Source organism: Mustela erminea, chromosome 10 (assembly GCF_009829155.1).
Source record: "Mustela erminea isolate mMusErm1 chromosome 10, mMusErm1.Pri, whole genome shotgun sequence".
NCBI classification, from domain to species: domain Eukaryota; kingdom Metazoa; phylum Chordata; class Mammalia; order Carnivora; family Mustelidae; genus Mustela; species Mustela erminea.
Window position 1 is genome coordinate 74,534,690 of NC_045623.1, and position 15,118 is coordinate 74,549,807.

The 15,118-nt window shown below is 38.3% G+C and overlaps 1 protein-coding gene across 2 annotated transcripts in view; it reads left to right on the forward strand.

The window, feature by feature from the left end:
* Positions 1-3,397: 3,397 nt before the first annotated feature.
* Positions 3,398-15,118, forward strand: part of ZSWIM5 (zinc finger SWIM-type containing 5) — a 213,750-nt gene continuing 202,029 nt past the window's right edge. Inside the window, exon 1 of one of the 2 annotated variants that reach the window (XM_032361603.1) lies at positions 3,398-4,208. In XM_032361603.1, the coding sequence (XP_032217494.1) occupies positions 3,614-4,208 (595 nt within the window). In that variant the 5' untranslated portion in view covers positions 3,398-3,613. The remainder of the gene's footprint in view (positions 4,209-15,118) is intronic. The other variant, XM_032361604.1, reaches the window with a different exon arrangement.

Below are 15,118 nucleotides of genomic sequence, written 5' to 3' on the forward strand. Positions count from 1 at the left end.
AACTGGATGTTAAGGTACCAGAGTGAAATTATTTCTTGTTTAATGATATCTTGGAAAAGATCTAGCAATCACTAAGTCCATAAAATAAATATGAGTAATAGTAAAATATTTAGTTTTTAAAAAAAGATTGGCAAAGAAGACCCATATTAAATGAAGAGATTAGTACATTTATGAAGACTGAATTATAAAGACATTAGCTGTCCCCAAGTTAATCTAGAAATTCAATGTAATTCCAAGAAAAAAATCCCTTTAGGATTTTTTTTGGAACATAGTAAAATTGATTATAAGGTTCACAGGAAAGGATAAGAATGTGCATGGACAGCTAAAACAAATTTGAAAAATAAGGACAAAGAAGGGAGAGTCATCCTACCAGTTATCTAAACATTTCCAAATTTATAAAGTTACATATTACCAAATTAAAGTATTAATTAAAAATGTATTGTTGTAATAGGAAGGGATAAAAAGGTAGTGAAACAGAAAAAAAAGGCCCAGAAACAAACCTATAAATATAAGATAATTTGGCACATCACAAATCAATTCAGGAAAGCCTGAACTATTTTGACAAATGGCTTTAGAGAAATTACCAACTCTCCCTATAGGAAAAAGAATTAACATTATATCCATAGTAAGAAAAAAAATTCTACATGGGAAAAAAGGCCAAAAAGTTAAAAAAATTTTAAAACTAGAAGAAAATATAGACTAGGTAAGGCTTTCTCAAATAATACAAAATACATGCAAAACTTAAAAGAGAAGTTAGGTAATTTGATGTGATCAAAATTTTAAAACATCAGTATAGCAAAATATAATAAACATAATAAATTTAAAAGACAAAACACATACTGGAAGAAGATACTTGCCATACATATAATAAGGAATTTCTATCCAGAACATATAGAGTACTACAAATCAAAAAAGTATTAAACAATCTAATAGAAGAAAATGATCTAATTAGGCAATATACAGAAGGGGATGTATTATGGCCAAAAATACATAAAACGATGCTCAACCTCACCAGTAACCACAAAAAATAGAGCAAAAACACTTTTTGTTAATGAAGCTGTTAAAAATTAAGTCTGACAATATTGTGTGCTGCATATCGGTGAGAATATAGGGAAATAGTATTCTTACTCAGTGCTGGTGGGAGTTGGTTGTGGTAGCTAATACACAACATGCCTTTCAGTGATCCTTTCCTCTTCTTTGGTGTTCATGCTTTTGTAGAGTCTTCTCCCACACTGAGTCAGAAGTGTTCTGAGAGAATAGAATATGGTAGAAATGATGGTGTGTGACTTCTGAGATTAGGTCATAAAAAGCATTGCAGCTTCTAGCTTGCTCTCTTGCTTAATTGCTTTGGAGAAAACCAACCCTGTCAAAAGGATATTCAAGTAGCCCATTGCAGAGGCTCCCATGGAGAGGACCAAGGCTTTCTGCCAAGGGCCAGCACCAATTGCATACATCAAATGCATAAGAATCAAACTTAACTCTTTAAAAAATATTTATTTATTTATTTGAGAGAGCGAGAGAGAGCGAGAGTAGGGTGGGGCAGAAGGAAAGGGAGATGGAAACTTTACCAGATTCCATGCTCAGCAGAGCCCCATGCATCACCCTGCGATCATGACCTGAGCCGAAACCAAGAGTCAGACACTTACCCAACTGCTCCTTCCAGGTGCCCCTCAAACTTAATTTTGTTTAAGTAAGTGTTTAAGTAATATTTCTTCCTATGTTCCAACTTCTATTAACCATCTTTACCAGCAGTTGATTAAATCAGAGTAACATATTCATTGATTCAAAAAGCAAGTACTTTTTGAGATCTTCCATGTGTAAAGCATTATGGCAAGTGATAGAGATAGAGACAGAGATAGGCCCTTCCTTACAAAGAAATGGTTTCTGCCATTGCATGTCTCACACATGTACTCTAGTCAGGCATTAAAGATATACTCACTCCTGTCCTCCCCCCATAAAAAACTGTAAGTTCTAGGAAGGAAAAGAATAAGTGTCATAGAAGTCTATAATTGTGGTACCAGATTTAAGGAGGAGTAGAGATTATGCTATTTCACAACAACCAAATAAGGTATCTCTAGATATAAATCCATTTACACATATAAATAGATAAGAGTACTACATATATACTCAATTTGGAATATTTGTAATTCTTACAAAAGTTAATATGGGCATTATTACTAGCTCCCTTTACAAATCATTTAAGTGAGTCATGACTAGGATCACACAAGTAGGAAGTGTAGGAAGTGTAGGAAGTGACTGACAGCCAATTCTGCCTCTCTGGCCTGTGCTCTTTCATTCTGAGGTTATAGCAAAACCAAACTACTTTGGCTCCTTTGTCTCCAATCATTTACTCTCTTCTTATTCTTACTTTATACCCTAGAACTCGTTCATTTTAAAGGGAGGCAGCAATTACAGGAACTCTTAATATAGTTCTTGGAACATTTTAAAGTTGTAGAGATTAGTCTGTCAGCAAATCTGAAATGAGTTTTTCTTGCTGCTTACAACTCACCGTTGTTCATGGAGAAGTTAGCGGTGAAGGTGCCATTCTTGAGCACCCACTTGAGGATACATTATAGTGAAGAAAATAGAATTGATCTTGGCTCTCATGGAGTTTACTCTCAGTTGAGCAGTCAGACATTACACAAATATATAAAAATATGTGTACAATTTGTTATAAGTAATATAAAGGTGTAAACAAAACAAAACAAAACAAAACCCGAGTCAGTGAGGGAAACATGCAAGACCTAATTTAGACTGGAGGCAGAGGACCAGAGAATTCTACCAAAGCCACGCAAAAAATTGTTTTGTTTCCTAGGACGCAAGGTGCTAAACCCGCCAAAACCTGGGAGGGAGCAGCCGCCTAGGCGGTGAGATCTTGGCGCCCCACTGTCCACACCGGCTGGTGCAACTTTGCCCGGCTCTGGAGGGGACCGCCAACTTTATTCTACATTATTGTGGCATGAGGAGAGTTTCCATCATTCGAACTTACCGATTTTCTCCTAGTGTTTTCCTAGCATCTTTCTGCCGGCTCCTCGGCTCGGCCGTGACAGTCTCCTGTCTTGTTAATTCTACCATAGCAGCCTGATTTTGAACTTTCCCTCTGCCTGTGCCCGGTAAGCCTAGAACTTCACGGAGGCGGCTCCTCTGAGGGCTCGCGGCCTGGCCATTTCACTTGACCACACAGTGCACTCCTCTTTGGCCAGGCAGGTGGGTTAGAGGCGCGCGGGCCGGCGACTGTGCCCCGCGCTCCTCGCCCCTAGGTGGCCGTCGGCCCCGCGCAAGCGCTCCGCGCGCGTTCTGGGCTGTCGGCGCCTGGCGCGCGCCGCCGGCCGGCGCTCGCTCCCGCCCCTTCTCGCGCCCGTGGCGGCCCGGACAGCGCGCGCCACCTTACGCTCGTTCTCAGGACGCCCTCGCCGGTCCTTGCGGCGCGCGCACGGGGCCGGCCCAGGCTCCCCACTCGGGCCGGCCGGCTCGCGGGTTTGCTCGCCCCGCCCCTCCCCCGGCGCCGCAGTTGGGCGCTTGCGCGGGGCGCGTGGCCGTGGCCGGGGTCTCCGCCGCAGTCGGTGCTGCCGCCGCTGCCGCCGCCGCCGCCTCAGTCAGTCAGTTCCCAGCAATGGCGGAAGGAGGTGAGCGAGAGGAGCTGCTCTCTCCGTCGCCGGTCTCTCCGGCTAAGCGCCTATGCTCGTGGCCCAGCCCGCAGGCTCACCACCCTCGCGGTTCGCCCGGGGCGGCCAGCGGTGGGGTGGGGGGCGTCGGCGGCAGCTGCCTGGCCCCCGGGGCCCGCCCCCACCTGCAGCCCGAGTCCTTGCTGGACTGCGCCGCCAAGACGGTGGCGGAAAAGTGGGCGTACGAGAGGGTGGAGGAGCGCTTCGAGCGGATCCCGGAGCCCGTGCAGCGCCGCATCGTCTACTGGTCTTTCCCGCGGAATGAGCGGGAGATCTGCATGTACTCCAGTTTCCAGTACCGTGGCGGCCCCGGCGCCGGAGCGGCTGGCGGCGCCGCGGGGGCTTCGCCGGCCGAGGAGGGGCCGCCGCCGCCCCCCGGGGCCGCCGCTCCGACCGGCTCCGCCCCCGGGGCCGCCGCGGCGGGGGCGTCCGCCGGGCTGGGCACAGCGGCCGGAGCGGCGGGCGGCGGCGGCGAGGGGCTGCCGTTCCGCCGGGGCATCCGTCTGCTGGACAGCGGCTCGGTGGAGAACGTGCTGCAAGTCGGTAGGTAGTAGCCCGGCTCCTCTCTGGTGCCTGGCCTTCTTTTCCGCAGGTGCCTTCTCTCTGCAGGGGCCAAGATTCCAGCTTTCTGCCCAACTCTTGTTCCCCTGCTGAAGGACACACTAGTCACATAAAAAACTTTTCTCAGCATTTCATTCAGGTCCACTGCTGCTCTTTCCCCCACTCGCCCTCTACCCCATTTCTTTTTGTTCGAAGAGCGAATAGATCTCTTTTTTACTCTCACTTCTACACCCCACACCAAAGCAAAGGGATGGGGAGGAATGCCTTTTTGGATGTAATGATTTCAGAAATGCGTTTTTCTAATTTAAGTTTAGAGAGAAGAGAATTCTTAGTGAATCTGGAGCAAGCAGTCTTACAGGCTGTTTGAGGGACAGGCTGTCAAAGGCAATCTGTAGTCTTTACAGATTGAAGCTGGGTATAATTAACTTTAAAATCGGAAAAACATCAACAAAATATTGTGCATTTCAAACAAGTAGAATTATACGCTTTAATTTTTTTTCCCCTTAGACCAGTGGTACTTGGGAATCTAGGCTGCGGACTTAACAATAACCGAAGATGGAAATGTGACAGCTCTCTTCTCCACACCCCCACCCAAGGAAAAAAAAAAAAAAAAAGCCACACAATCTGGAGTGGGGGTGGGGTCTGTCTTCCTTGTCAGACTAGGGTAAATCAAAAGCTGGTCACGTTGGGTTTTTCAAATGCTTCTCATTTAACAAGTCTTCGGATTTGCTTTTGTTTTATCTTTTTGTTGGTGGGAAAGTGAAAAATGATTTTTTTTCTTTTACTCCTCCAGATCTTCTAGTCAATTTGTTAATCTTACTAAATACATAAATACAGTAGTAGACCTGTTATGTGGAATGGTTAGGGAGAAAGGGGGAAAAATGACATTGTTTAACATTGAATTGCTGTGTGGAAAATTAAAATACTGATTTTTTTTTCTATTCGGGTTATTGTAGCTTTCTGGACATGCACATTATGCATTTTATTGTACAGTGTATGCTTATATTTATTGAAAAAATACTGATTTTTGAAAGGAGTTGGAGAAAGGTTGTTTTTAGAATTAAATAAGTACTGAACACATACACAGGCATGCCAAACATCTAGCTCTCTTTTCCCCAGGTAAAACTAATATATTTGAAATTTTTTTCTTTTAAAGAGTGGTGCATTGTGATGTTTCATATAAAGTAATCTACTTATGGTTATTGAGAATCATTGAATCTTCTGTTTCTTTTTAAAACAACAGTGTACCACAATTTGTTTTGCAAATGTGAAATGTAAATTTATCTAAATTTATCTTGTGTCCGAATACAGTGACAATGGATTGAGAAAGTTTTATTTGGAAAGGCTAGCTAGTGCTTTGTGCATTCGTATTTTTGAAAGAATGAGTTGAATAATCAGATAATTAAATTGTAAAACTTGAGTACTGACATACTGAAAACATGAAAGTGAATGTAGACATTATTAATCTGCAAACTTTATTTTTATGAGTTTAGATAAGTTAACTTTTAAGATTCTTGTTTAAGATATCTTAAATTGAGAAGTGTCAATTTAAGTGGTTGTTTTATAGTAAGGGATGGATTTGAAAGAATTTTTAAACTTGAGTGGGCAAATGAGGGACAGGAAGAGTTTTAAAGAGGTATATATTTTGTAAATGACTATAATTGTCAAATTCCATATAAAATCAGATTTTGTGGGTGATGCAGGTCATGTTTAAATCAGATATTTTTCTTTCATGGTATGATAGTTGGCATGCTTATTGGGGTAATGAGCTCTTGTATGAGAGTTTTGGGGTCTGGAGAAAAGACACATAAGCACGTTTTCTGATTCTTACTGTGGATTTCATAGATGAAGATAGGAGAATTAATTACTTACTTTAGTAATGCTATTTGAGAACCATGAGCTGTGTAATCTTTATTTTTCTTACTTTAATTTATGCTAATGAGTGTGAAAAAGGATATTCCATTCCTCGCATTTTGAGTTCTGTATCTTAGCATGAATCACCATTTATTATGTGAAATTAAGACTCATCCCTCATTCTTAAACTTAAAATATGAGTATGTGACTTAATGTACATGATAGGTTTTATAAAAGTATTGCCAAGAGACTGGTGAGGAAATGATTTAGATATAGGAAGATAGTAATAGTGTTTTTCAGTTTATAACTTCAAACTCAATTTAATTACTCAGTGGTCCTAATTTTAAAATGCTACATATTTCCTTGATGTTGGTAAGGCAGAGTTATAATCTCAGAACTGGGAAGTTACTGAAGTCTGATGGTTTAGAAAGGAAAGGAGTTTAGGGTATTTTTATAACAATACTCTTTTTTAAGGAAAGGATTCATAAGGAGATTTAAATGGAAAACAAAAAGACCTCAAAATTAAAAAATGTAAATATTTAACAATGAAGAAAACAGCACAACACAAAACAAATTTTGAAGGAAAATAGACAATAACAAAAAGACCTGTGCAAAGAGTAAGTATACTACGTTCGGTAACTTCTGATTACTTTCTACATGGAATCCGGTAATGGGAAGTCATGGGCTTGTTGAAAAGCAAGTACTCTGTAGAAAACGTCAGATTTTGAATCAGAACTGAAACTTTCCCAGCTTGATGTAAACAAATTGGAGAACTATAGGCTATTATGCTCAAAGGATGCATTTCTTCTACATAACAGTACTGAATCAGAAGTATTGTTCCTTTTAAAAAGGGAAAATTGTAAATTAGTCTTTTCATGTACATCTGTAAATTTACGGCTGTGTGAAAGACAGTCTGATCTCTCAGTTATTATGAAGGTAATAGAGTTCAGATGTTTTAGGTATTTGCATTTTTAACCTGTTTAAGAAGTCCATGGAAATTATCAGTAGTATAGACTTTGGAAAAAAAATACTTATTCAAGAGTCTGTAGATGGTATAAGAATGGGATTATTATAATTTACTAATAGTTTTAAGAAGTTGACCTTTTTTTTGCAGTTCATCATATCTTAAGTAATTTATCTGCTTGGTAAAACTTAGGTAGGTTTGTGACTTCTCAGGGAAATCTGGATTGATTCAGGGGAAAAAATCATTAACATGACTAAGAGGAAGTATCCAGGGGTCTTTGGATGGTCTGACAATGCTCTATCACTGAACCTAGGTTGTAGCTGTTGGATATTTACCTTATACTAATTCTTTTTGCTGTTCCATTCCTTTTGTTCAGTACATTTTCTTATGTCTGTTATATCTCACAAATGCTGTTAAAAATAAATGCAACTGTGTTTTTTTTAAAGCTTTTTTTTAAAGCACTAACAGTTTTTCTCTCTTAAATGCAGAAATATTTATTTGGATGTTTAGATTTTAAAAAATTAGGTAAGAGCATTCAGCGACCTTCTGTGCTGGTATATCTTAATGATATAAATTTTTATATATTGTTATGTATATTCTTATGTTATATCTATTATATATTATAATTTACATATGTATCCAAAAATTTTCATAGATTATGACTGTTGATGTCAACAAAACCCCATATTTTTAGTCCCTACATTTTCTAGTAAGTATAATTTGTCCTGGGATAGTCTTCAAGACAAGAGCCACAATGCTATGTACTACCTTACATGGAAGAAGTATAATTACAAAGACAATAATAATTAGAAGATCCATTTCATAGCTTAGATATCGAATAATAAGTTTATAATTATGAGAACTTGTACATTATCAATAAACTATGAAATTTTTCTATAGTACATACAGCTTTTGTGAAGTGCATTGTGACAAGTATTACAGTTGTTGATTTTTTTTTTTTAATTTATTTATTTGATAGACAGAGATCACAAGTAGGCGGAGAGAGAAGAAGGGAAGCGGGCTCCCCGCTGAGCAGAGAGCTTGATGCGGACTCGATCCCAGGACCCTGGGATCATGACCTGAGCCAAAGGCAGAGGCTTTAACCCACTGAGCCACCCAGGCACCCCTAGTTGTTGATTTTCGTATATGATTTGTTTTGATCTGTATTTTTGGGGGGAACAAAAGATATTCTCATCTAAAAAGCTTTATAGCATTGTATGTAAGTTAAAGTAGTTGTAAAATCATAATAAAATTCATGTGAGGAAAAATGAATTTATGTTTAAGCTGTTTGAGCACAGGAGGTAGCTGTATACTTTAAGGGATATGTGGAAAAATTTTTTAGAGTAGAAACTTACCAAATTTTAAAATCACATTACTTTTTTTAAGCAATGAGTTCTCTCCTTTTACCTCCCCCTAACACATCACACAAACATCTTAATATTTAATAAATATTTGTTGAATAGGGAAGGTTAAGAACAGACGTCTCAGTGTTATAAGACTTAAAAAAAAAGAGCGAAGCTTAAATTTTTAGTATTTGTGTGTTATTAGAGGATATGGGGGAACTTCATACCTGTGCATATTAATAAACTGATAGCATTAAGTAGTATCAGTGTTACATTTGTGTATCTTCTATGTTTACTGTTTTGTGTGAAGGCTATGACTTAGCATTTTCTTTAGTTGAAAGCTTTAGATGAATTATTATTGAAGGTAATTTTCTCAAAGAGCTTTAGATTTTCAAAATTTTTAAATTCTAGTTAATTAATATATAGTGCAGTATTGATTTCAGGAGTAGAATTCAGTGCTTAGAGCTTTTAGATTTAAAAGATAATGAGTAAACTAAAAGATAGTGGATTTTATTTTAGAGGTTATCTATTTTAGAAATTAAAAAAATATATATTATTGAAGTATGAATACAAACTCTAAATTTTGAAGTGAAAATGCTAGAAATTTATTTATGACTATGTGAAACAATTTCATTTCTCTTGTTTCAACAGTGGCTGTTAAAAATTAAGATGTTAACTGTCAGTGTTCTACTATGGTGATGGTTATATGAATATATGGAAATGTTAAAATATATAGAACTATTCCCAAAAAGTCAAGTTTACTATATTATACCTTAGAAAATAATTTTTAAAAATCAAGGCATTAATGTATCTATAAATTAATGAATATACAAGAAAGATACTGAAAATGCTGTATTAGTATCCTATGGCTGCTGTAACAAAGTGCCACAAACTGGGTGACTTAAAACAACACAAATTTATTGGCTCACAATTCTGGAGGCCAGAAGTCTGAATCAACATATGGAAAGGCCATGCTCCCTCTGAAACCTATAGGGGAGTCCTTCTTGCTTTTTCTAGCTTCTGGGGGTTTGGAACTGTAATCTCTGCCTTTGTTGTCACATGGCATTCTTCCTATGTGTCTCTGTCTTCACATGGCCATTTTATAAGGATAGCAGTCATACTGGATTAGGGGCCCACCCTGCTGCAGTGTGACCTCATTTTAACTAATTACATGTGCAATGACCCTATTTCCAACTAAGGTCACATTCTGAGGTACTGGGGGTTAGGAATTCAAGCATACCATTCTTAGAGGGACACAATTCAACTCATATAACAGCTTCTCACACTTACTTCTTGTTGCATAATAGTTTCATGTGAATTTTAAACTTTTTTATATTGGCTATGGTTTTATATTGGCTAAGGTTTAAATTAGAAATTACCACATTCATTTTATTAGGTAAGCATTATTTCAATTTAATTGATTCAGTTTGCATGATTGATATTATTTAATATTTTTAGTACACGTGAAACTTTTTTGTTGAGTAGGTGGTTATTTAAAGGTTAAACCTGTCATTTTTAAATAAAAAATGATGATTGTGCAGTACAGCACTCAGGATATACATGCAAGGATGAACAGATTACTGTGAGGGTTTTTTTTTTTTTTATGTGTATCCTTTATAACTTGTCTTTGGAAATAGGTAACCCTCAAAGCATATGAACCTTTTCTTTTCTTTTTTTTAAGATTTTATTTATTTATAAGAGGCAGGCAGAGATAGAGGGAAGCAGGCTCCCTGCTGAGCAGAGAGTCCAAAGTGGGGCTGATGGGGGCTTGATCCCAGGACCCTGAGGTCATGACCTGAGCTGAAGGCAGAGGCTTAACCCACTGAGCCACCCAGGTGCCCTGCCTATGAACGTTTACTTAACCTGTTTCCAGACCTCAAGTTAATATGGTTTAGAATTAGTGTTTGATATTAGAAATAGATTACAATCCATTCCAGAACACTTTTTAAAAAAAAGATTTTATTTATTTATTTGACAGAGAAAGAGAGACGGAGAACACAAGCAGGCAGAGTAGAAGGCAGAGGGAGGAGGAGCAGGCTCCCAGCTGAGCAGGGAGCCTGACACACAACTTGATCCCAGGACCCTGGGATCATGACCTGAACTGAAGGCAGTTGCTTAACCAACTGAGCCACCCAGGCACCCCAGATCAATTAAAAAAAAAAAAAGTTTTATTTACTTCATTTGTCAGAGAGAGAGAGAGAGAGGAAGCGCGCGCACAAACAAGGGTAGCGGCAGGCAGAGGGAGAAGCAGTCTCCACACTGATCAAGGAGCTCGATGCAGGACTTGATTCCAGGATCCTGGGATCATTACCTGAGCTGAAGGCAGACACTTAACTGACTGAGCCACCTGGGTGTCCCTTTCCATTCCAGATCACTTTTATGTGAATTTTCTACCTTGTAGTTTATTCATAGGCTTATTTCTTTCCTGATAGAGGCAGCATGCTTCTTGGCCACTTTTAACGTATCATTGAACTAGTATGCCAGGGAAATTATACTTATTTTAATACTAACTTTAGTATTGTATTATAGTATGCTAAATTACTCTGGTATTTTTCATGATCATACATAGCCAACTGATTAATTTTTGGTTTTCAGTATTGAAAAAATTGTTTGTCCCCTTAATGTATAACGTGATATGCTGTAAGTTTGTGTTCGATAAATGTTTATTGAATAAATGAGTAAATTGCTATATGACTTTTTTATATTTATATTTTTTATATTTTTATATTTTATATTTTTAATATATTTTATATTTTATACTTTTTTATATTTATGTAGTATGGACATCTCTCTTCATTGATTTGTACGTAATAGGAGCCTAGGCAATACATTGACAATTTGTAATTTCTGATTTTTGAAACATTACATAGATTTAAAAAATGCCACTTATTAACTAATTCTTGATTCATTCATTGAATTTTTTGGTAACGATTATATTTAGTTTAGAGAGAGTGTGTGTGTGAGAATAGGGGGAGGAACACAAGGAGAGAGAGATAATTCCAAGCAGTCTCTGTGCTGAGGGTGGATCTTGATGTGGGGCTGAATCCCACAACCCCAAGATCACGACCTGAGCCAAATCAGAATCCCACACTTAACTGACTGAACCACCCAGGCACCCCTCATTCATTGACTATTTAGTTACTTGTTTTGTGTAAGGCTCAATAAATAACCATTTTCCTGATTTTAGTGGACCTCATTCCAAAGTATTTTGTATTTTTCTGCCTTAGAATATAAACCCAAGTTGGACACTAAAGCCTAAGGGTCTAGGGACTACATTATGTTGACATTTATGTAGGTGGGGAGTAATAAACTGAGTGGGTACTTGACTCTAAGAGATTCTCTGAAACCTATTTTGAGTTTTTTTTTTAAACTTTTTTTTTTAAAGATTTTATTTATTTGACACATAGAATCACAAGTAGGCAGAGAGGTAGTCAGAGAGAGAGGAAGGGAAGCAGGCTCCCTGCTGAGCACGGTACTCGATCCCAGGATGCTGAGATCATGACTTGAGCCGAAGGCAGAGGCTAAAACCCACTGAGCCACCCAGGCGCCCTATTTTTGAAGTTTTATGTGTGTGTTTTTTTTGGTCATTTGCTTGTTTCCCATTGTAATGGAGTGACAAATGTGGTATGCAAGGCAGTATAACATTGTTACCCTCTTTGAAAATAGTTGAATCAAAAAATGAAATACCTGTTGGGGCACCTGGGTGGCTCAGTTGGTTAAGCGACTGCCTTCAGCTCAGGTCATGGTCCCAGAGTCCTGGGATCAAGTCCCATATTGGGCTCCCAGCTCCATGGGGAGTCTGCTTCACCCTCTGACCTCCCCTCTCATGCTCTCTCTCACTTTGTCTCTCTCTCTCAAAATAAATAAATAAAAATCTTAAAAAAAAAAAAAAAAGAAATACCTTTAACCCTTGTGCTTTTCTTGCTTTAGAACAGTTATTTGTGTACTTATTATCATTTAGTCCTCAGGGAAATGCAAATTATAACATAAGGAGATACTACTACTACCACCACTACTACTACTACTACTACTACTACTACACACACACACCCAGTAGTATGGCTAAAAATAAAAGACTGCCAATATCAGTGCTGGCAAGGATGTGGAGCAATTAAGAACTGTCTTACCGTATTTGTAAGTATGCAAAATGATACAGTCACTTTGAAAAACAAGTTCTTAAAAAGTTAATCATACACTTAATCGTAAGATTCAGGAACCCTATTCCCTTTTTTTTTTTTTTAAAGATTTTTATTTATTTATTTGACAGACATAGATCACAAGTAGGCAGAGAGGCAGGCAGAGAGAGAACGGGAATCAGGCTCCTTGCCGAGCAGAGAGCCCGACGTGGGGCTCAATCCCAGGACCCTGGGATTATGACCCGAGCCGAAGGCAGAGGCTTCAACCCACTGAGCCACCCAGGCGCCCAAAGGAACCCTATTCCTAGATATTACTTAGAGAATTGAAAACATCTGTTCATAAAAAGACTTGTACTTGAATATTCAGAGCAGCTTTATTCAGAATAGCCTTAAGCTGGAAACATCCCAAGTGCCTATCAGATGGGTAAATAAATAAATTGTACGTCCATACAATAGAATACTATTCAGCAATAAAAAAGAATAGACTATTGATAGCCTAGAAGCATGGATGATTCTAAAAAGCATTAAGCTAGGAGCACCTGGGTGGCTCAATCAGTTAGGCGTCTGCCTTCGGTCAGGTCATGTTTAGTCCCGTGTTGGGCTCCTTGCTCACAGGGAGCCTGCTTCTCTCTCTTCTTCCAGCTCAGTGTGTGTGTGCTCTCTCTCTCTCAAATAGTAAAATCTTTAAAAAAATAAAAAATAAAATAAAAAACATTATGCTAAATAGAAGAAGCTAGACCAAAAAGAGTACATGTGACACAGTTTCATGTATATGAAATTTTAGAAACCGCAAAGCTATAGTGACAGAAAGTAAGTCAGGGGTTGCTAGGGTACAGGGGAATGGGGTATGAGGAAACCTTTTTGGGTGATGGAAATGTTCCATATCACGATCATAGTAGTGGTTACATGACTGTACTTACTTGTTGAAACAGTGAATTTCATACACTTAAAATTGGTAAATTTTATGGAATGTAAATTATACTTAAAAAATTTGATTTTAAAGGAAAGAATAGTGGGTTTCAACCACAGTTTCACACTAAAATCACTGTGGCAGATTTTTTTTAAAGACAGTGTCCATCCAGGACTCACCCTAAATTAATTAAATGAGAATGAGGATTCAACTTCAGAGTTTTAAAAAAAGTTTTTAAACTTACTGTACGCAATCAAAACATTATGTCATATTTATTACACAAATGTTACGGACCATGTCTTCTTTCTTTTCTACTTCAATCTATTCTGTTTTACCAATTTTTAGGTTTCTTTATGAACTTCAAGGAAAATTATTCTCTTACCACTTAAAGAATTTGTGCCTGTGTTTTGGAAAGGTCTCATGCAAAATTATATAAATTCTTTGTCATTATCACCATCAGAAGACACTTGTCTAAATGTAATGCCAATGTATAATTTTCTTCATGTTTGTTCACTTATTCATTTGTGAAACATATTTAACATTTTATTAAAAAGATTATTTATTTATTTATTTATTTGACAGAGAGAGATCACAAGTAGGCAGAGAGGCAGGCAGAGGGAGAGGGGGAAGCAGTCTCCCCGCTGAGCAGAGAGCCCGATGTGGGGCTCAATCCCAGGACCCTGAGACCATGACTGGAGCAGAAGGCAGAGGCCCAACCCACTGAGCCACCCAGGCGCCCCATATTTAACATTTTTTAATGTTCTGTGCCACATAGAACATAATTTCTAGATTTAAGGAGAACATTGTTTAATGTAGGATATACATGTGAAATGACATTTAACACATTTCATAATAATAGAGGTAGTTACTATGGAGGCAAAGAGTAGGAAGTGATTAACTGAAGAAGTGGGGACAGCTGGATGTATTGCTCTATTTTTTTTTAAAGATTTTATTTATTTATTCAACAGACAGAGATCACAAGTAGGCAGAGAGTCAGGCAGAGAGAGAGGAGGAAGCAGGCTTCCCACTGAGCAGAGCGCCTGATGCGGGGCTCAATTCTGGGACCCTGGGATCACGACCTGAGCCGAAGGCAGAGGCTTTAACCGACTCAGCCACCCAGGCGCCACTATTGCTCTATTTTAATAGAATTCCAGTTATAAGAAACATTGAAATTATATCTTATATTACAAAAAAGTTTGAAAGCAGCATTTATTGCTTATAAGTTAGATTAGCCCTTCACGAAATTTCCTCGGTATTGACATTTCTATGCCCTGTAATACTCTAGTCCATAGTGATTCAAAAGAGTAACATCGGCAGGAAGGAAGATGACAGAAAAATACCAGCTGTTAATCCTTTTTTCTCAGAATAATTTTACAGATTTCTGTCTTTAGAATAGCTTTGTTATCTTCATATAATCCCCCCTTTTCCTTTGTTTTTTAAAAAAAGTATTGCTTCCTTTAAGTATAACTATACGATAGAGCCAATCAGCAAAATGGATTTTGGTCTATCCATTCGTTATCGGTAGTCTGTAAGCAACAGAGAATGTATTATGTCTTTGAAAGCCTTGGAGATAATTATGTTTTTTTCCCTATTCATTCATGGTTTTATTGAATGGAAGCCCGCAGCATTAATACATTCAGGAAAAGCCAGCCTGTCAACACCTGATAAACTGACATGACTGGCAA